Here is a 23,205-nt window from a genome sequence, read left to right as displayed (position 1 = left end):
AAGACACCCCGGGGAGTCGGCGGGCGGCGCGGGTCCGGAGCTGCAGGAAGACGCGGAGAAAGAGGCGTGCGGTTCGGCTGACTCGGTGAAGATGCTGCAGTCTCGCGTTCAGAGCATCCCTCCTCTGACTGGCTGCTGGAGGAGGCGCAGGGCAGCGGCTGACGACACTGGGCCCGGTGATGCGTTTACGACGGCTCGGAAATCCCGAAGCGTCGCCCTCCCACCCCTCTAAAAACTCCCACTTTTTGATAAGAAACACGCCATCAGGCGGGTTAAAGCTCAAAACATCAGGTGCGTTTAGGTAAAGATTGGCTTTTTAAATAATTAATTAGAAAATCATGAAAAGGTTGATTTACTTCAGAAATGTAAGGTGAAATCGATTCACTAAATTACACCTTGATTAACTTAGTTTAGAAGAAAATCACCTGCTGACTTAAGAGGCAAGGCAGAAAAAGGTAATTACCGTAGACTATTGTTTCCAAATGGAAAAGGAAAGTTTAGTGGAAGGAAAAAGTGTGGTAGAAAAAAATAACAGCAGCTTTTATAGGATTATGAAACAAACCTATAAAAGTTTTTTTTAACTTTCTTTCTATAAAAGAAAGCTGCTATACTTATAACACTGTAAAAACTTTCTTAAGAACAATAAAAACAATTAATATTCAAGTATTTTCTTTTGTCCTTATGAGTCACACTGTCATGGGGAAACCTGCTGATTTGTCACTGACAAGATGGAAAGTTACAAAATGTCATTAAACAGTTAAGTTGTTTGAAAACTATTGTTTCCAAATAGAACAGGAAAGTTGAGTGGAAGGAAAAAGTATGTTATGAAAAAAAAGATCACTGCCCTTTTAGAGGATCATGAAACAAAATACTGCTTATTTTCCTTATATAAAACATTTTATTCTTATGAAAGTATAAAAACTTTCAAAAGACCAATAAAAATAATATTAAAATATTTTGTTATTAGTTATAAAATCATGGGGAAACCTGCAAAGATGGCAGTGGAAGGTTGGCAAGTCAGAAAAGGTCATGAAACAACCGTGTGGATTGTTTCCAAATGGGAGACGAAAGTTGAGTGGAAGGAAAAAGTGTGGTACAAAACAAAAACCAGGATAACTGCAGATCTTATGAAACAATCTTACAAACAAGTTATTTTATTTTTTCCATAAAAGAAAGTTGCAAAAATATACTTTCAAAAGAAAGTATACTTTTTACACCTTTATAGAAATGGAAGAGGAAAGTTGAGTGGAAGGAAAAAGTGTCGTACGAAACAAAAGCAAGGAAAACCGCTGCTTTTACAGGATCATGAAGCAGTTTTTATATAAAACATTATTTTTTCTTTCTGTAAAGTTTTTTATACTTATTAAAAAACAATAAAAATAATTCATATTAAAATACTTTTTGCGTCATTATGAGTTACACAATCGTGAGGAAACCTGCTGACAAGGAGGAAAACGTTTGCTAGTGAGTCATGTGATCAACAACCGGATATCGCTACTAGCAGAAACGCTGAAAAAGACAACAGGAAGTGGAAGGAGGATGATGATGATGATGATGATGATGATGATGATGATGATGATGATGATGATGATGATGCACATTTATTACAACCTGAACAAATTTATTCAGGTGTGATTTTAATTGCGTTTCTTATTTAAAGGGAAAACCAAAATGGCGAAATTGTGTTTTTGTCCATTTCTAATGGAAACACAACTTCTGATGTAATACTTTATGCAAATGGGAAACAACTAAAGAAAAACTAAAAATAGATAGATAGATAGATAGATAGATAGATAGATAGATAGATAGATAGATAGATAGATAGATAGATAGATAGATAGATAGATAGATAGATAGATAGATAGATAGATAGATAGATATTTGCGCATCTGTTATCAAGTTTCTTATTTCCGACGACACGTGAACGCATCCCGAGGAGAACAGAGCGACGCCTCCAGCGCGCCGCGATTGGCTGAAGCCTCGTTTCTCCGATGAGAATATCAGAGCAGGGATAAATCCGTCCTGCTCTGTGTGTGTGTGTGGGGTGTGTGTGTGTGTGTGTGGAGGGGGGGGGGGGCGGGTTATGAGGTCACGTGGTCACGTGACGGAGAGGTTGAGAGTTTGGAACCGAAACGCGCCAAAAAAAAAAAAAAAACGCGATTGCAGGAGGTCAGGCTCAGAGGAACTTCAGACAAACTTGCAGGAGAAATTTTACGCTTTGCTGCGTAAAAGTTGGTTCAAGTTGAAAAATAAAGCAGTAAATTATTTATGATGAATAAAGACGAAAAATGGAGACAGTTTGTGTTTGTTGACCCAAATATGATTGCAAAAAAAAAAAAACAACAACCCCAAAACAAAACAAAAATAAAAGCAACGACATGAGGACGTGGAAATGAATGATGAGGTTCTGACTGTCCGGATGGGTTTTGTGCATCACCTGTTCTCCCCCAACCCCCACTCCTCCCCCCTCCTCCCTCCTCCCCCTCCCTCTGCTTCCGGTTGCCGTGTGACCCACCTGTGTGCGCCGCCGCTGACATCGCTGCGTCGCTCTGCAGAGGGATCCTCCGGCGCTGTGAGCTCTCACAGAGCAACACCCGCCTCAGAGTTTCTCCCTCTCTTCCTTCCTCTCTCTCTCTCTCTCTCTCTCTCTCACACACACACACACACACACACACACACACACACACACACACACATTTCACATATTCTCTCTCTCCATCTCACACACACACACTCAGAAATACCCCCAGCTCTTCTGTGTCTGTGTCCGGTCGGTGATCAGCTCTACAGATGCTCCTCAGTGATGCCTCCTGTTCATTGCAGTCAAGGTGACATTGTCCTACACGCACACGCGCGCACACACACACACACCCACACACACACACACACGCACACACACACACACACACACACACACACACACACACACACACACACACACACACACACACACACACACACACACCATTCCGCATCGCCATGAGAAGCACACCGCCGTCTCTCTCCAGCTCTGGGAATACGTGGCGCATCCAAGGCAGCTGGATTCCGCGCCGCAGCGCAGCGCAGCGCAGCGCAGCGGGCGGAAGGCCGCGGCTGCCTGGCTGCGCCACCGCACACTTCCGACCGTTTGCGCTCTCAACTTTGACTCACGCATTTATACATTTGGCGCCGGGGCCAAATCTTGTTCTGTTGGAGTTGTGCGGGTCCCACAAGGCCGGTTCATCCGCATGGAAAAAGTGAAGCACGCTGTAAAGCGCGCGGAGCTGCAGCATTCTTTAGCTTTTTATTAGGCTGCAGCTACAAGCAGATGTTAGGGAGAGATTTGAGTTTTGGCGGCAGGATGCGTTTAGGGACCCGCACAACATGCAAACACTGGAAGCACCAAGTACTTTCTGACAAACAGCTGTAATTACACAAACTGCAGACTAGAAATTATTATTCCGCCGTGTTTTGGCGCCCTCTCTAGAGTGGCGCCCCTATGCCAAGTTCAATGTTTTTCATTATAGCTTAGTTTGTCTCATTAGTTAAATATCACATGAATATTGTTTTGTTTTGGATTAGTTTTCATGAGTTATAGCAGCAGCAGAGATTAGTAGCTTAGCCAAAAACTGTACTAGGAGTAGAAATACTTCAACATACTTTTACTCAAGATATAAAAGTAAAGTATCCGTCCAAGAAATTACTTGAGTAAGAGTAAAAAAAAAGTATTTGGTAAAAAGTCTACTGAGATCAAATTATCAATCATTTAATATTTAAAAATGACATCATCAGACGGAGCAAAATATAAAGTTAAGTGGGAAATTTTGGTATTTTAAAGACAAAAATGGCAAAATTATATAAGTAACAAAAAAACAACAAAAGAAAATGTTTCCAAATCAGTTTATTTCAATAAAAAAACTTCAGAAACTTTAACAGAAACTGCAGGTTTGCGTCTGTTTCTGGTGAATTTCTGGTTAAACGTTTGTTTTTCATTCAGTGGGTAGAAAATCCAGAAATTTTACTGAAGAGAAGAGAAGAAATACTTTATGATAAAATTACTCAAAGTAGTTACTACCCAACTCTGAGTAGTTTTAGTTTTATCATAATTTTTTATATGTATTGTGATTATGTGTATATTGATTCAGTAATGAATACAAAATATTTATTCGTTTACTGTTGAACAACCGACTGACTGGCGTTTTATCCCAATTTAGCGGCCGCCATTTTGTGCACTCCTGTAGCGTAGCCACCAGGGGGAGTACGGAGCGCCGTAATTTGCTGCCAGCTGACGTAAACTGCTTATGTGGGGGGGGGGGGGGGGGGATCACATCAGCTCGAGAGGCTAATAAATAGATTCATAAAGCAAAGGATATTATAATTTCAGTTTGTTATATAAACACACAATTCCAGGTTGGTTTAGTTTTCCCCCATTAATTACCGTTTGTATACATTTCAGTTAATGAAAATGTTTTCTTAATTTCGGTTTTCCTTATATAGTTTGGTTTATTTAGCTAGCTGTCATATGCAGAAAATGCGGAGCTAATCATTATTCCACCGTATTCTGGCGCCCCCGAAGCACGGCGCCCCTATCGCGGCGCCGCTGGCTGGAAGGAAAGTCTCCAGTAAACAAGTCAGTTTTCCCAGTATGTCGTAATCTGCTTTCAGGGAGCTCCAGTTTGTCCAGCAGCAAATGTTCTCCAGGGTTTCACATGAATTTCCTGCTCATGGAAATAATCAGCGAGAGGACACTCCCCGAGTAATCGATCTTTCATTTTGGAAGCCGGCGCTGGAATTCCCAGTTTAGTCACCAAAATATTTGGAGGAGTGATGAGATTCAACATTTCCAACGTTTGGTGCCAGAATCTGTCTTGTTGTGTTTGTAGTTTCCTCTCCAGTAGGAAATGCTGGGACTAAATCCTCCTGAACGGAGGTAACTTGTGTTCCCTGCATTGTGATAACATGAGGGATCCGCAGCGGCAGCTAGATGGATATTCAGGGTGTAAACAAAAATCAGCTGTTATGACTAAAAACTGAGGGCTGCTGGCGCCATCTGGTGGTCAAACACTGGGATGGAAACTCCAGTTTCTGTTTCCTGTTGCCCAAAAATTTCACTCAAGCAAGAGCAGCACTACTTCAACATATCTTTACTCAAATAAAATTACTCAATTAAGAGTAAAAAAGTACAAAAATGACCATTTAATGTTTAAAAATTAGACAAAATATAAAGCAGAGGCGTCAAACTTAATTTTATTTTGAGCCAAATCAAAAATCTGAATGTTCTTAAAGGGCCAGTTGTGCCAGAATGTATTAATGTATTAATAAAACCCAGTACACTGTTAAAATATTGTTTCTTAAAATTAATATTGACCATCTTTTCACACTGATCAGTCCATCCAGGGTTTCTTGATTTGTTTGGGTGTTTTTGTCAGATTTTGCTGCGCTAATTTAGAAATATTTGGAAGAAACTTTTACCATATTTACGCTAATGTATGATGTTAAATGTGACTTTTTATTAATTGTCATATCGATCACAGATTTTCAAGTAAAGCTGAGGCAGCAGTCACTTCAGCCCAATGTCTCTGGACAATTTTGAGAAACATTTGCAGCAAAAATCAGAAAAAAAAGTGGTGATCTGTTCGTTTAGTGTGAGTTTTGTAGATTTGTGATAAACTGGAGGGACTGACTGATGTAATCTGGAGTCTTGAGCGCCACATTAAACGTTACGGCGGGACACATTTCGAGTTTGACACTTGTGATATAAAGTTCTGTGGAAATTTTGGTATCTTAAAGGCCATAATTATTTATATAAATAACATAATTACAAAATAAAATCAGGCTAAATAAATATATTTTTAAATCAATTTCTTTCATAAAAAAAAACTTCTGAAACTTTAACAAAAACTGCAGGTGTGTTTCTGCAAATTTGTGATTAAAACATGTTTGTTTTCTGTTCAGTGGGAAGAAAATCCAGAAATTTCACTCAAGAGCAAAAATACTTCATAATAAAAGTAAAAGTAAAAATACTCCTAAAAGTAAATTTTTTTTACCAAAAAGTTACTTACGTAAATGTAACTAGTTACTATCCAACTCTGCCTTAAGACACGACATTCTTACCATGTCATAAGTGAAATAATCTGCCAGTGGAACTAGAACTGGGTTGCTAGGTTACGGGCTGGGCTTGGCTGGGGTTGCTAGGTAACAGCGCAGTGGAACTAGAACTACTCAAAGTACAGCGTAGTAAAACACTCCTAAAAGTACATTATTTTTTTCAAAAAGTTACTCAAGTAAATGTAACTAGTTAGTATTAAACTCTACCTCTACATACATGACATGTCCCTAAAAAAACAAACAAAAAAGAAAACAAAGTAAAATCACCTTTAAAAAGTACTTAAGAACTTTTCTCTCTGTAGCTTCAACTTCTCCATAATTGTCCCTCAGCCAGGAACTCATTAAATTATATGGCAAAAATCAATAGAAAAAAAAAATCAATGTAAAGTAGGAGGCTGAGCCACTCAGTGAGATTGAAAGCGGCCTGATGCGATGCTCTTTATTTTGGGTTCTGCCACCTGACCGGAGATTTGTGTGTTAAACTGAGACGACCTGACAGCAAAGAGGCAAAATGCATTACAGCTCAGGCTTTCTATTAAGACTTTGTTACTTTTAGAGTGGGCAGACGTTTTATTTTTAGACTGTGATTGGTGAGTCTGATGTTTTTAAAGAACACCGAGCAGCAAGTATTTCTGTAACTTGACGCAGAACAGTTTACACTGCAAAAACGCTAAATCTTACCAAGTATTTTTGGTCTGGCTTTCACTGCAAATATCTTACTACACTTTAAATAAGGCCAAACTATCTTAAAAGTAATATTTTAGCAAGAAATGGGAGCTTATTTTAAGTAAGTGCAATGCATTCTGGGTAAATACAACCAAAACAAACACACTAGCAAAGCGCTAGCAGGAGGAACGACTCGTGGTTTTTTACCAAAGGCAAAAGAAAAATCCTATAGCTGCTAACTCCATTTTTGTTTACATTTTGTGAAGAACAAAGTTGCGCTCAGTGTCTTCTTCTGAGGTTTTTGTGTCGTTTCAGTCAGTGGTCCTTGTTGCAGCGCCACCACAGGCGAGGAGGGGAACAGGTTTTTCAAATAGCTTGGATTCTTTGACACAGTGCAGGGTGAAAATGAACCACAGCAGCTGAAGCAGTTGTATCGCACTGTCAGGAGCGAAAACAGCCTTAAAGTTTCAGTTTCTGTGATGAAACAAACAAAAGCAGGAATAATTATTTCCTGTCCAGGATGTGACACATTATCTTGGCACGAACCAGAGACGTTACATCACATGTGTCAAACTCGAGGCCACGGGGCCCAATCTGGCTCACTGTAGCTGTTTATGTGGCCCTTAGACTCCAAATTACATCAGCAAGTAAATCTTCCTGATATGCAAAACTCACACAAAATCAACAGATCCCAACATTTTTTTTAATTTATTTTTATTGTTTCTCAAAATTGGCCAAAACACACATTGGGTTTAAGTGACTGCTGCCTCAGCCTTACTCGATGTCAAATCTGTGATCGATACAGCAATTAATAAAAAGTCACATTTAACATCATACATTGGCAAAAATATTTATAAAAATATTTCTGAATATTTTTATAAATATTTGTAAAAAATCCTTACAAGTATTTGTAAACTAGCGCCACAAAAAAACAACAACACAAAAACAATAAAAAAATCCTGGATGGACTGATCAGTGTGAAAAGATGTTCACTTTAAGAGACACGTATTAAATCCTGAAATGAACAGCTATTTAATGACTTTTTCTTTTTTACAGTTTAATGGGTTTCATCAGTACATTCTGGCCCAACTGGCCCTTTAAGAACATTCAGATCTTTGATTTGGCCCAAAATGAAAATGAGTTCAACGTAAAACCAGAATCAACATCAGAGTTTTGTCTTCATTTCTGTTAAGAAGCAATAAGATTTTCTGTAACGTTTAAATTCTAGAATGTGTGCATGTGATCCTTTTGTCTGTGAAATGTTTGTTACCTTTTGGGTGTGTCCTGTTGGCGGCCATCTTGGAACCTACTAAGGAGGAGGCCCGCCTCAAACCCAGCTCTTATATAGAAGGAGCCATGTGTGCCTGGAGTTTGATTGGCTGGGAGGTTAATTGAGAAGGTGGGGACAACAGTATATGAAGAGACTGCTGGCTGAGCCTTGAGGAGAGAGAAACTGAAAGCTGAGACTGAGGCAGAGAGACTGAAAGCTAGGAAACTGATGGAAAAGATGCCATTTTGTCTTGTCTGTGAACTATGCTGTGCTGAAGGAGGCCTAATAAACCACCTTTGTTTATGCTACAGCCAGATTTGCTGAGTTTTCCTTCCACACCACACCTCTCAGTGTAACAATTTCATTGACAGGTTTTTTTTTATTTCCATGAAAAATAACTGAACAACACGCAAGCAGGACGGTTACAAAAATAAAAAGTTACAGGTGGGTTCATTAAGCCAACGCTGGGCAGATGGCGGTGGGTGTGTGGAGGCGGAGGGCTCATCATCTCATGATGTCTGGTGGAGCTTTATGAGCTTTCACATAAATTTTTACTTTCTGTGTGAGAAACGGCTTTACAGGTCTGCCTGTGTATTTGCACATTCCACAGATTTACACTTCGTCCACTGACCTGGAACTGTTTGCTTACAGCTCCGGCCCGTCGAAGTTTGATGCTGCAGGACTCGCACTTACAGCCGGTCTGGACGGCTGCCAGCCCGCCCGCCCGCCGTCTGGAGGGACGATTACGGCATTTAGGTTTATGGGCGAGTAGAAGGAAAAAAAAAAAAAGACGGGTAGATATTTATCTGGCCCAGAAACAGACCGATCACTCTATAAAAGCAGGAGTTTTTTGGCAGCTTGCAGCTTAAAAGTGTGAGTTAACACGACGCTGAGATGGTGAGAGTTCAGCAGTGACCTCAGAGAAGCAGCTGCTGCTCAATCTGGGAAGAAACGGCCAAAAAATAATCCTTCACACGGCAGAAAGAGAGATTATTTCACAGCATGACTGAATAATTTCTATCCTTATAACCTGAGTTTGGTAGCAACTAGTTACATTTACTTGAGTAAACTTTTTAGAAAAAATACTTTTAGGAGTGTTTGTACTACTTTGTTCTTTGAGTAGTTTTATTGTGAAGGTTCTGTACTGTGCTCTACTTAAATGACAGATGAGACCAAAGTAACTGACCAAAGTTTGGAGCAAACTCAAATACGTCACAGTTTGTTTTACAGCAACGCAACGTTGCTAGGCAACACTGCAAAAATACACAATATTACCAAGTATTTTCGTCTAGTTTCTATTGCAAATATCTTGGTACATTTGAAATAAGACAAAACAGACTTGTAACATTTCGGTAAGATGTAGGAGCTTGTTTAAAGTCAATAATCCCTAATAGTGGTGAAAAGGCTGTAGTTCAAATGGCGGATTATTTCACTTGTGACATGGAAAAATGTTTTGTTACAAGTGAAATAACCTGGCAGTTGAACTAGAACTAGTGTACATGATGATGATTCCCCAGTAATGAATTAAAATACTGTAAAAAAAATTAAGGCTGGAGCAAAATTAATCTAAAACAAACAAGAGATTGTTGACGATACACACAAAACATCTACAGACAGTTTCTATTAGAGGCTCTATAAGGTAAACATGTAGTGAATGTTTTCAATACGGTGTTTCTAAGCCACGTTTTGTATTTTATTATTCAGCATGTTGAGATTTTCAGTGATTTCATAAATCGACGGTTTGTTGTTTTGCTCTCTGTCCACTAGGTGGCGGTGTTGCTCCCATTTCAAACCCTGTGCTTCCTGAACGCGGCTCAGCGTCAGGATCCGGTTCCTTTTTCTCACCTCCTGGAGAAAACACACACTTTTATTGGCTTTAAAGTTCACTGCGAAAATGCAAAATCTTACACTTTTTGCTTTAGTTTGTAGTGCAAATATCTTAGTACATTTGAAATAAGACAAAACTAGTTTACAAGTAACTTTAGAGCAACATATAGGAGCTTGATTAAGAGTTAATAATTATTTGACATTGATGAAAGGTTACTAGTTCCACTGTTAGATTATTTCACTCATAGCAAGACACATTTCCCATGTTATAAGTCAAATAATCTGCCAGTGGAACTAGAATTGGGTTGCTAGGTAACGGGCTGGGCTTGGCTGGGGTTGCTAGGTAACGGGCTGGGCTTGGCTGGGGTTGCTAGGTAACGGGGCAGTGGAATAGCCTACGGGTGGAACTAGAACTTTTTCATTAATATGAAGGAAACATTGACTTAAAAAAGGCTCATTTATTTTGCTGAAAAGTTGCTTTTAAGTTAGTTTTGTCTTATTTCAAATGTACTAAGATATTTGCACTAGAAACTAGACCAAAAATACTTTGTAAGATTTTGTGTTTTTTTACCTTGCTGTTCAGTAGTTTCATTTTGTACTTTTATTTCCAGGGTTTAATATTCAACACTTGATAATTACTTGCAGGACAGCTTCATACCTCTTTTTTATTAGAAATGAACTTTTCCATCTATTTAGTCTTTTCCTCCCATTTTATTCTGATGGTGTGTTTTACCAACCTTCACTAAACAAAACGAGCAGCACATGCTAGTTACCAGGATTCTTGTTTTGACCATCTAATGTTTCCAACTCAGAATAGAAATCCCAATCCTGTGTAACCCTTTCAGTAAACTGGTTACATAATGTTTCATATGAAATCATAAAACTAGCCACTGTTCTATGGTGGTAAGGTAAACATCACCGTGTCATTGATGGTTTTCTTATGCTGCACCACTTTGTTTATTCAGCATCAGTTTAGCACCGTGAGAAACTTCCTTCTGATTTATTTTACAGTGACAAAACAAAAAATGTCCAACAAGTTTTATTTGTTTAGCATGAAAATAACAATCCACCGCCTTCCTGGAACACATTAAAGCAAAACATAAAGCGTTCCAGGAATGTATAGCTTGTACATTGTGGACTTTAAAAGGTTTCCAATGTTCCAACCATCCATTATTGATAAACGTTTATACAACCATGTACGCACTCGTAATTAAAGGGCCGGCTTTAAATACTTTCCAAGAACCAAAGAGGCATTTTGTATCACAATAAAGTAACTATATTACCGTCAGTTGTTATAAAAAGGCTGTAAACATCAAATGCAACTTTGATTTGTGACGCCTAGAAATTGGCCTCTGTCTCTTTAAGAAGCTCCAGTTTTTCCTTCAGTAAGTCATCACAACAGTGCTCCTCATTATGCCGTTTAAAACCGATTTTAGGAGCGTTGGACTCAGTCGTAGTTGGTATGATGAGCTCAGCAGACTTGCAGTTCCACCAGGTGTTTGGTAATTGCTGCTGCCGCTAGTCTGGAGGAGCTGACCGGGCGAAGCGCAGGGGAGGAAGTCTCTGACTCGAGTGAAGTTGACCCCCGACCTTCTTTAAATCTAACAAAACTGGTGTCAAAAATTTGTGCTGCAAAAATTGTGTTAGTGTCGCCATCATTTTAAAGATATTAAATGTTCCCACCTCTCTATACCTCTCCAATGTTTGTGGAGAGGTCATGAAAGGTCAACCAGCCCCCACACCGTCTTCACATACAACAGGATTGGTGTCAAAATCAAGATTTATTTTTTTGTTTGTGCTGCTTTTACTTTGAAGATGTTGATGATGACCTCTGATGACCTCTGGAAACTTTTTTATTCATATCTTTAAAATGATAGTGGCACAATGTTTGACAACAGTCTTGTAAAAGTTGGCTAATGTGGGGGAGTTGGCTGACCTTTTGACCTTTAAGCTTTAATTAACATCTTCAAAGCAAAAGCAGCATAAAGAAAAATCTCTGCTGCACAAACGTAGAGCAAGTTGGCTGGCAGCAACGTTGTCTGATCGGGGAAGGCTGGTTGACCTTTCATGACCTTTACTACATGTATTAGACGCATTCATATCTTTAAAACGATAGCAGGACAAACGAAACTTTTTGCTTCACAAACGTTTGACACATTTTGTTAGATTTGAACAGAGTGGGGGTTGACTTCACTCAGGTGAGAAACACTCCAGGTGTGTTTTTGACATTTTAACAATATAAAATTATGTAAAGCTCGTTGAACTCGATTTTGCATAACGCCACAATAACAAAGTCACCCTGGCGTTGGAAACTGAACGTTGAACCTCCGGAATGTAGCGTTGCAAATCAGCAGGCACTGTTACCCATTACCTAGCAACCACAGTAGAGCCCGGCTCGTTACCTAGCAACCACAGTAGAGCCCGGCTCGTTACCTAGCAACCACTGTAGAGCCTGGCTCGTTACCCAGCAACCACTGTAGAGCCCAGCTCGCTACCTAGCAACCACTATAGAGCCCAGCTCGTTACCTAGCAACCACTGTAGAGCCCAGCTCGCTACCTAGCAACCACTGTAGAGCCCAGCTCGCTACCTAGCAACCACAGTAGAGCCTGGCTCGTTACCCAGCAACCACTGTAGAGCCCAGCTCGCTACCTAGCAACCACTGTAGAGCCCGGCTCGCTACCTAGCAACCACTATAGAGCCCAGCTCGTTACCTAGCAACCACTGTAGAGCCCAGCTCGCTACCTAGCAACCACTGTAGAGCCCAGCTCGTTACCTAGCAACCCAAGCAGAGCTCCAGCACAAGTAACTTTGGTTTGGTTTCTAGTGAAAATATCACTTGAAATAAGAAAACTAACAAGTAGCATCTGAGCATAAAAGAGGGGCTTGTTTTAAGTAAATAATTATTAATATTGATGAGAAAGTTCTAGTTCCAAATTAACCTTAACATTATAAAAAATGTCTTGTTGCAAGTGACATAATTTCCCAATGGAAGTAGTAGTTTTTCATCAATATTAAGCAATTATCTACTTAAAACAAACTCATAAAACCTGCTGAAAAGGTTCTTCTAAGTCTAATATAGATAGTTTCACTGGAAAAATGACCTAAATGTTGTTTTTTTTGTTTTTTTTTTGAGTGATCGCAGTAATAAACGCAGACTGAGGTGAGTAACAGCAACCAAAGTGAAATCTTGAGTTTTACTCTGAGAAGAATCAGAGTGTAATACTGCATGTATTTCACTCACTGCATTAATTATTGTTTTAACTGTTGCATCATTTTTTATCTGAAAACAAACCAAAGCAGAAATGCTGGTCAGCACATATCTTCATGGCTCTGTTAGGACAAAATTGGGAAAATTTGTTTATGAATGAGAGATTTTTTTTGCCCGTCTCCCTTACATGTGATGGGATGTGTTTGTTTTCTCAAGCTCAGGCTGTTTACTTTGGATGTTCTCCTCTGTGCCTACCAGTTTACACTGTCCTGTCCCAGTATGACGACCTTGGAGATGACCTTCCTGCTCCTACACAACCACTGCAGCTCTGCAGGGTAAAGCATCCGCAGCTGTCCTACACTTAATGTCTGTTTGACGTAGTAATTAGGTTTGTGGAGTCTTTGCACACATTACAGAAGATTTTATCAGCTTTTAAAATATGTGGGTTTGGAAAATAAAGTCTGCTCTGCAGGCGGTTTGAAAGTGTACCTGAATTATCACATGGATAAATAATCAAGATTTTTTTCACGTTAATATTGTTTTGTTTAAACAGCAATAAAGTTCCTGAAAACAACTTTAAATATGCGATAAAAAGCCTTAAATTGCAGGATAAACGTGTGATGTTCATGTTCTGCAAACAGAGCAACGGGGAAGAAAATTCTCTAATGACGGTAAATAAAATACGAGAGAAACCGATTTCACCGTAAAACGCCAGTCACAGATTGAGGTTCTAATCATTTATGCTTTCTAAATCTTTTGGCGTAGCATCGATCCATTTTAGGGCAAATTCCCCAAATAAAATTAAATTAAATTAAATGTTCAGCTTTTTATTTAACATTTTTTGACGAAAAGAAATAATGAAAGAGAAATAAACAAAAACAGAAACCAAAGAAAAAGAATGAAGACAAAAAGAAAGACAGGATGAAAAGGAGGAAAGAAAGAGGAACCAGAAAGACACAAAGAAAGAGGAAGAAAAATAGAAAGACAGAAAGTGAAAAAGACAAATAAGAAAGAGACAGAAAGAAGGAATAAAGGAAGAGAGAAACAAACAAAAACAAAATGTATTTATATTTCTAAAACTGTGTTTAATGATCTGGAAATACAGATGCAAACATTAATGCAGATAAATTAAATCCAAACCATTTTGTGGCAAAGATTTGACCCGATTGCATAACAGCAGCAGGTTTCTGTGTCCGAGCTGTAAAACTAAAACCTGACACGTCGTTAAAGTTCCCCGCCGTAACGCGACCCAGAGCCGTTGTTTGGACGTTCGGCTCTGAAACCGGATCACTCTGAAAACGCCGAGCCCGTCTGAGCGGCGCTGAACAATAAACCAAACCCAAAGAACCGCCGCGAACACGAATACGATATTCCTGCTAAACGGCCAGAGATAAAGAGCGGCACCGGTCCTGACCCGACACGAACAGATGAACTCGCAGCCAAATTCACTGTAAAAACACAAGTCGTACCAAGAACCTCTGGTCTGTTTCACAGAGCAAATATCCTCGTGTACGAGAAATAAGACAAAACTGACCTACAAGTAACTTTTCAGCAGAATAATTCATTAATATCTACGGACAAGTATCAGGTACTCGCAGATTATTTCACTTATGACAAAACATTTTTCTCATGTTTCAAGTGAAATCATCTGCATTTTTCATCAATATTAAGAAGTTACTTCTAAGTTAGTTTTGTCTTTTTTCAAGTGTAGTAAGATATTCAAACTAAAAGCAGACCAAAAATATTTGGTAGGATTTGTGTTTTTGCAGTGTACGGCAGTAAAACTAGCTGACCAAATGTGCCGAAGTTCTGCTTGGGTTGCTAGGTAACAGACTGGACTCTACTGGGGTTGCTAGGTAACGGGGCAGCGCCTCCTGATTTGTGACGTTACATTTGATGTTTTGTTCCTCTTGGATTGAATATTTTGGCAATAATAAAAAAGGTAAGAGAATAGCATCAAGATCCACAGGTATTTGCATTTTTTCTAGGTTTACTATCGCTCAAAGGTGTTGCCATACTCTGTTGTTATTGTCACTGGCGTTTTGCCGTATAAATTCATTTCTTTGGGTTCAGTTTCTTACTTTGTTCTTGTGTTTTGCTCCTTTTACAATTGGAAATATTTCTCTTAGATTATTTTCTCTTTTGGTTTGTAGATTATTGAAGTCTCTTACTGTCCATATGCTGGATTCTCCCATTTCTCTGCCCATTAAAAGTATCCGTACAAGAAAAAGTAAAAAATTAACACTTTGTTTTCTTATTTCCTCTCAAAGCCAATCAGAATTAGAGCCCATTAGCGGAACAAAATACCGACTTAGCAAGCCTTCAGGAAACACCTGCTGGGGAAAAATGTTCACAGTTGAAGGCAGAGCTAATTCAGTGGTGTCCAAAGTGCAGCTCAGGGGCCGTTTGCGGCCCTTGAAACGATTCTGGGCGGCCCTTGATCAAAATTCAAGAATAGCCTAAATTTGGTTTGCTGGTGCAGGCAGTAAATATATGTTTAAAAATAATATTTACAGTATAAACTTAAAAAAAAAAAACAGATTTAAAATCTTAAAATGAAAATTTTAAGGTGCAACAAGTTTTTGCTTTTAATTAATTCAATTTATTTGTAAAAACAATCACTTGGGCATTTCCCTTTAATACACTTTTAAAAATAAAGCAAATAAAAACTAAAAAAAGTGTAGAATAATCTGAAAAAATTATACCCTAAAAATTATAACTTAAAATTGTTCTGCAAAAACAAAAATACTTCAGAAAGTTGTAAATGTTTGGCCCCCAAAACGTCTGGACACCCTGGCCTAATTATTATTATTTTTATAAAACAGTTAAACTCAAACAATAACACAACGAGTTCTGGTAAATACGGCTAAACGATTAGCATATAACCTTAATTCACCTGCTGTCTCAGCCTTTCTTGTGTTTCAAATCAGTGTTTTTATAGTTTTAAGCTAACAACAGATGTTCTGAGGTGAAGGAGCCACGCAGGACCAAGAGGAAGACAGATGGTGTCCTCAGAGCAAAAATAAATAAACAGAAACAAGACAAAGGACACTCAGAGGCAGGACTGACTAAACCACACAGAAAAAGACAAAGTTTCTGGAAAACAAAATCTGTTAGAGGAACAAAGAAAACGCTGCCGAATGTAACCTGGGGAAGAAAAGATGCAGTTTATTACAGAAAGAAAACAGATGTAATTCATGGAAAAATGGAAGAGAATATAAGAAAATAAAGATTTCTTTCAGAAAACAGAAAAACAAAACCAGGTGAGACAAGTAATCAGAAGCAAGACGGCGGAAAAAATTAAGTATTTCACAAGAATGACAGAAAACCGAAGTCAAAGTTACAAAAGAACGAAGAAAGTCTGAGGATTTAAAAGTTAACTATGGGGACTGATGCATACTTTATAAAGTACCTGGGCCGTAATAATCGCTCAGGATGATCATTTTAAGTGTTTTGTGTATTTTTAGAGCCATCAATCGATTAACAATTTATATTTTTTAAATTGATTTTCACACAAATGAATTATAATTAATGCTTTGCTCAGTTGAAACGCAGAAACTGTCGGCGGTTTTCCGTTGAGGTTTCCGAGGCAAGAAGTGAGTCTGAGCTGTTAGATGTCAGTGAGGACGTTATGCAACGATGTGAAAGCAAACAGACATTGTTTTATTTCCCGCTCGCTCTTTTCTTTTCAAATAAGTTACTGTAAGAAGCAGAAACAGGGTCAAAGATATTCAGTGTTTTTCAAACATCTTGCCAGAACAAAACGTCCAAACGAAGCAGAAAAGGAAGAACATTTTGTTAACTAAATACAAAAGACCTGGTGTCAAAGTGAAATCTGGTTTTGGGTCTCTCTGTGGATATTAACATGGATTACAACAGATTATTAGATAATTCACACACCTGCTATAAACTCATCAATTTCATTTTGGGCCAAATCAAAAATCTGAATGTGATTAAAGGGCCAGAATGTATTAATAAAACCCATTAAAAGTTTCATTAAGTAGCTGTTTGTTTCAACATTTACTAAGTGTTTCTTAGAATTTCATGATATTGAACATTTTTTCCACACTGATCTGTCCATCCAGGAGTTCATGATTGTTTTTGTCAGATTTTGTGGCGCTAATTTGGAAATATTTGTAAGGAATTTTTACCATACTTGCGCTGATGTGTGATATTGCTGTATCAGTCACGGATTGTAAAGTAAGGCTGAGGCAACACAATGTTTCTGGACAATTTTGAGAAACATTTGCAGTAAAAATCAGAAAAAAAATGTGGGGATCTGTTCATTTTGTGAAAAAACTGGAGGGACTTATTGATGTAAACTGGAGTCTAGAGGGCCACATTAAACGCTGCGGTGGGCCAAATTTGGCCCCCGGACCTCGAGTTTGACACATGGTGTAGAGGTAGTAAAGCAATTTTTTAAAAATTTGTATGAACTGGACTTAAGATGGAATACATATACGCATATTCATGACATACTTTGATTAAATTAATTTCTCTTTTGTGTAGTTCCAATAAAAATCTAATTTATTACATCAAAACCGGTACTGGGCGGATTATGAGCCTTCAAATAATTTTAACAGTTCCTGGAGAAGTTTCACATATAAGTTTATGTAAAAATAATGTTTGTTTTAGCCACATAAAACAACACATCACCACCTTCGTCGCTCATTGGTGAAGAAACATCTAGACATCTTCAAACGCAGAGAATGTCTAAATATTGTTTTCTAATGTTAGCAAACACGTCGTTTTGAAGCCAAAAAGCTTCAGAAATACTAAGAGCCAACCACGAGAAACAACTCATTTAAAGTTAAAGCTCAGTTTCACACAAACACAAAGACGTTAGCATAAATGTTTGGCTGTTGAAGGTCGCTATCAAGCTAATTCTCTATTAGCAGCTCCACAAATCTTTTTGATAAACATTAAATTACCAAGACACATGAAAACACACCTTCATCTTGACTTTTTATTCTGTTCCTCCTCTTTCTTTTCTCTGTTCTTCTGCGACATTGTTTTGCTAGCTTAACTTCCACCGGAGCTTTGCTCATAATACTGGTGACGCGTTACCTACCGCGGCCACCAGGTGGCGCCCAATAGCTATTTGTTTATTTTCTCTTTCTAAACAAGGATTTATGCATGACTAAATATATATTATTGTAAAAAAAAAAAATCACAACTTTACTATGAAATTGTGTGTTTTTGTTAACAATCATAGAAATTAAAAACACAAAAAGAAGAAAAAATCAGTTCCCCTTATGGGGACTTCAGTTTAGTCAAATCACAAAAAGGCTGTCCAAAAGGCAATAAGTCTATTAAACCTTTAACAATGTCTTTACTAGTGTTCTCTGACAAGTAGCTCACATAATGAGCTCAGAAGTTCCACCTGGTGTTTGCTAATTGCTGCTGGCTAGTCTGAAGGAGTCTGAAGTTCAGAGTTTTCTGAACTCTGAATTTCGAAACTGGAGCTCAGAGGAGGATCAGAAACTCTCCTGGGAAGGAAAAAATGACAATAACAACAACAACAACAATAATAATAAACAAAGTAAAATATTACGAATAATCAATTATTAAAAGTAAACCTTCCAGTTCTGTTTCTAACTTTTGTTCCCAGCAAAGACAGAGAGTCAAACACGGCTGCACACTCAGCTCTCCCTCACATTAATCTTTCAGTTTGAGGAGAGAAACTATAAATCACAGAAGCAGTTCTCATCTTTATGTGGACATTGGTTTTCTGTTTCACTGCAGTCAGCACTGAGCTTTACACCTTCACTGCATTTTCTCCTACAAATACAGAACATTTCGTGTTTTCTGAAACTTCCTGCCTGAAGATATTTTGTTGCTAAATGTTATTCACTATAAAAACAAACAGCTGCTTGATTCTTGATTACTAACAGAGTCATGTTAACAATAGTTTGTTAATTTTGTGAGTAATTCTTCGGCTAGCGGGAAGTCTGGCAGCAGAACAATTAAAGTTTGTTTTTCTAATTGTCCTGAATCTTCCTCACATTGAAGGGGAAAACTGATTCACGTCTGCGGAGGACGCCTTGCCCTTGTTGGTGTGAAGTCAGTGAACCATAAGTGGGCGCCAGCTGCTTCCTGCTGACTTTTTATGGTGAGTCGTCCATCATTTCATCTGTATTTCACAGCTTAAAGGGACAGTATAATCTAAAATCGACATATTTATGTTATTCTTTCATCTAAAACAAATCTGGAGTGTTGATTTTATTCTTTCATGTATGCTTGAGAAATCCTTTAATCTCCATGGCAACCATACAGCTGTAAAACACCTGGGTGAATCTAGCCCCGCCTCCAAGCACGAAGCTCCTCCCCCTCTCAGCTCCTTCGGACTAGCCAGGCAGCAATTAGCAAACACCTAATTGAACAAGCTACTTCTGAGTGAAACGCTGGCAAAACGTTGCTAAAGGGATAACAGAGGAGCCATGTTGGGATGACTGGAGGCGGAGCTTCAGACAGAGCAGGAGTTTCTTAAAGAGACAGAGGCCCAATTTCAAGATGTTAAATTACAAAGTAAAATCTCTTAAGTCGTATTTGATATATACAACATTATTATTCAAATTCACATTCAATTCAGAAATAACTTATTGATCCCAAAGGGAAATGAAATGTAATAAATCATCAATTTAAATTCTTCAGAGTTTTTGTAGATGGTGATGGCTGTTGGCAGGAAAGGTCTCCTGTAGAAGTCTGTGTTACAGCGAATCTGAAGAAGCCTCTGACTGAACACACCCTGTTTTCCCAATACAGTTTCATGAAGAAGATGGTCAAGGTTGTCCATAACTTTCTTGACTCTAACTAATGAAGGCAACAGAGTAACTTGTGCTTTAAACTGATACACACAAAATGTTAGAATATCTAAGTTTTTACATTTTAATTCAACATTTTGCAAAAGTGAAGCATTACAGCTTTTCAGCCTCTATATGTTCCTGAAAAGTTACTTACAGTTTAATTTCGTCTTATTTCAAGTATTTACACTAGAAGATGTAAATAATTGAAATAAGACAAAATACTTGGTAAGATTTAGTGTTTTTGTAGTGTGGAAGTTTGCTTCTACACCTGCAGGAAGAGAGGGGGAAAAAACAAAATAAGTAACCATAGCAATGCACAATATTGGCATATAACATTGACAACTATCAACTAATCAAGTGCAACTAAATGTATTATTAGTGTCTGTTTTTGATTTTTTTAAAATTCACCATTGTGGAAGTGATCTGAACACATAATTACAGTTATTTGAGGAACTGTTTTACTAATTTTATATAAAAACTGTAAGGAAAATCTGTAAAATCCTGAACAAACCAACTGAAAAATATCATTTTTTCTTAAATGCTGAGGAGGAAAACCAGGTTTCAGGGAAAATGAATTATGGATCTTCATTTGAAATTCAGTCTTTGACCTCATTGAGCTGCGTCCAGTTCTCTGAGCTGCATGCGGGGGAACTGAATAATAACTTGAATAAATATGAAACAGGTTATTGAGAAGCCGGTCCCCCTGTTTAAAATGGGTTGAATCAACTTAATGTATTATTTATGAATAATACAATAAATCCTGCCTGAATGTAGATGTATTACAGCAGCACATCCCCTTCATTTAAGCACAAATTAGCATTTTTCTGCACCAACTATCTGTAGAAAAAGTGAAATCTCAGTTTAAATTTGTGACAATTTGTTAAAAATCCCTTAAACAAAAACAAACAACAAACATTAATACATTAAATCTAAATAAATAAACAATAATAATAATAATAATAATAATAATAATAATAAAAACAGCTAAGGATGCTTTTCCAAACACACGGTGACATTTAGGAGCCTAAATGCCTGCCTGTCAGAAATTAAAGTCTTTTGTTCTTAGCTCCTCAGGCATGTTGCGCTTATACAAACAAAACATTGTGGGTGTGTTTTTTAAACGGATTGTGTATTTATCTGGGTGGTTCAGTGACTGGTGACCTGCTTTCTCTGCCAGAATGGAAATCCAGCTTAATGAGGGACTAATTAGATTAGGGCGCATCTTAAACAGGGATTCTGGGTCACATTGGTCACAGTGGTAGGTGGACGCAACAGCTTACTTTAACGCTTTAAAGCTGTTTCCAGAAACTTCACCAACGTAATAAATAGAGGAGTAAATTCATGCCAAAAAGAAAAATCTGAATATTTGAGGCTAATGAAATGTTCTAGAAAAAACAAGGAAATCTCTGAACTTGAAAAGTCAAATATTTGTTAAAGAATTTTCTTACATTTTGAGATTAATCTAAAAGAATTCATAGAAAAGATAAGGAAATGTTTGATTTTGAAGAAAAAAATGCAAGAAATGAAAATTTCTGAGATTGAAAAGCCAAAAAAAATGCTAGAAAAATCTCAGAAATTTTTAGATCAATCTCAGAAATTTTCTAGAAAAAACATGAACATTTTTGAGTTTGAAAAGTTTAAAATTGTCTACAAAAAAAATACATTTTGAAATTAATCTCAGAATTTTTTTTAGAAACATCTGGAGATTTCTGAGTTTGCAAAGTTGCCAATTTGTTTGACAAAAAAAAAATCAGAAATTTTGACATTAACCTTGTTGAGAAATGTATCTTAATTTTGAGTTAGATTAAAAGAAAATAAATTTAAAAAAATTATTGCTTTTCTCTGTTAAGACGACAAGAAAAAACAAATCTGTCATCTTCTGATTTTCAGGAAACGTCGAACTTTCTGTAAAATCTGAGCAGCCAGCTCTTATTTTCCAGCTGTGATGAATATTTATTTTTCACCTGGAGATAAATCATTTTAATAATCAGGTGAACTGCTGGTAATGGCCTCTGGGCATTGTCTATTTATAGCAGAGGAGACCAGCGAAGCATGGAGGACGAGAAACAATGTTCCCTCGGAGACTCTACGGCTTTTGCCTCTTTCTTCTCATATCAGGGGGACGTGTGTTTGTGTGTGTGCGCGCGTGTGTGTGTGCATGCGTTTGTTTGTAATACCTTGTGGGGATCATTTTCCTGACACATACTACGTTGTGGGGACCACTGCTCCTGTGGGGACCGAAGCCTGGTTCTCACAAGAGGAAATGTTGTTTTTTGGTCAGGGGCCGGATTTAGGACTAAGTTGTGAATTGAGTTTTGGTTGGGGTTATGATTAGGTATGTAATGGTTAGGGTTAGGATAGTCTGTAGAAATGAATGGAAGTCAATGGAAAGTCCCCACATAGCCACACAAACGTGTTTGTGTGTGTGTGTGTATGTGTGCTTAGACACACACCTCAGAGTCCAGATTTCCAGATAAAACTTATTTTTTCCCTTTTCACGCTGTATGGATGCATCCCTCCTCATGAGGACATTCGTAAACAAACTGATTCCTCTGCTGGGTAACTGTGGAAGAGACGGACCATAAATTCTTGGGCCAACATAGTAACCTCATTGTGGGACATGCAGCGACACACACACACACACACACACACACACACACACACACACACACACACACACACACACACACACACACACACACACACACACACACACACACACACACACATGCAGATGGGCTCACTAATGCAGTTCATTAGTTGTGCAGCCGAGGGAGTCGAAGTGAGGAGTGAAAAGGTGACTTTGCGGATCTTTCAGAGAGCAGAGTTTCCTTCTGGTCGTTTCTGCCTTTATTTCCACATCTGCTGCATTTCTAACATCATTTTAGTCAAACATAAAATATCAGAAATATTATCCTAAAAGTTCAGTTTGAACTTACATCCATGTTTTTCATCTAAAACCTGCAAACCTGACATTTACGAGCTGCAAAAGTCAAATTTCCCCTGATTTATGGGAGAAAGAGACATTATAAATAATAAAAACATACTGCATGTCCACAAAACATTTGAATTGCAAAACATCCTTTTTTTTATCTTATATGCAACTCGCTTCCACAAAGGAAAAACTACATCTTTTTTATTATTGAAAATGTAAATTATCTTTAAGTGTTGGTGTAACAATTCATATTTTCACCACTAAATCAGCAAAGAAAACAGTCAACACAAGATTTTACCATTGAGTTAAGTCAGATTGTGTTTAGGAAACAATTTTTTATACTGACTTAAGTAGCAGCATTATGTAAAAATAAATCAATAGATAAAATTAAATAGATTTTACCTG

The 23,205-nt window shown here is 37.9% G+C and overlaps 1 protein-coding gene and 1 long non-coding RNA gene across 4 annotated transcripts in view; one reads left to right on the top strand and one right to left on the bottom strand.

Moving 5' to 3' along the window:
• Window positions 1-2,614, bottom strand: part of nova2 (NOVA alternative splicing regulator 2) — a 104,515-nt gene extending 101,901 nt beyond the window's left edge. The window contains exon 1 of one of the 2 annotated variants that reach the window (XM_081614691.1): window positions 2,516-2,614. In XM_081614691.1, the coding sequence (XP_081470817.1) occupies window positions 2,516-2,537 (22 nt within the window). In that variant the 5' untranslated portion in view covers window positions 2,538-2,614. The remainder of the gene's footprint in view (window positions 1-2,515) is intronic. The other variant, XM_081614692.1, reaches the window with a different exon arrangement.
• A 131-nt stretch (window positions 2,615-2,745) lies between these two features.
• LOC145554570 (uncharacterized) overlaps window positions 2,746-23,205 on the top strand; it is a 28,555-nt gene continuing 8,095 nt past the window's right edge. The window contains exons 1-2 of one of the 2 annotated variants that reach the window (XR_014090557.1): window positions 2,746-2,828; window positions 19,072-19,171. This is a non-coding gene — a long non-coding RNA (uncharacterized LOC145554570). Of the gene's footprint in view, window positions 2,829-11,365; window positions 13,395-19,071; window positions 19,172-23,205 lie in introns of those variants that run through there. The other variant, XR_014090558.1, reaches the window with a different exon arrangement.

Source organism: Poecilia reticulata, chromosome 13 (genome assembly GCF_904066995.2).
Source record: "Poecilia reticulata chromosome 13, P_reticulata-male-v2, whole genome shotgun sequence".
Taxonomy (NCBI): domain Eukaryota; kingdom Metazoa; phylum Chordata; class Actinopteri; order Cyprinodontiformes; family Poeciliidae; genus Poecilia; species Poecilia reticulata.
Note: the sequence above shows the minus strand (reverse complement) of the source record. Positions and strands in the feature narration are given on the sequence as shown.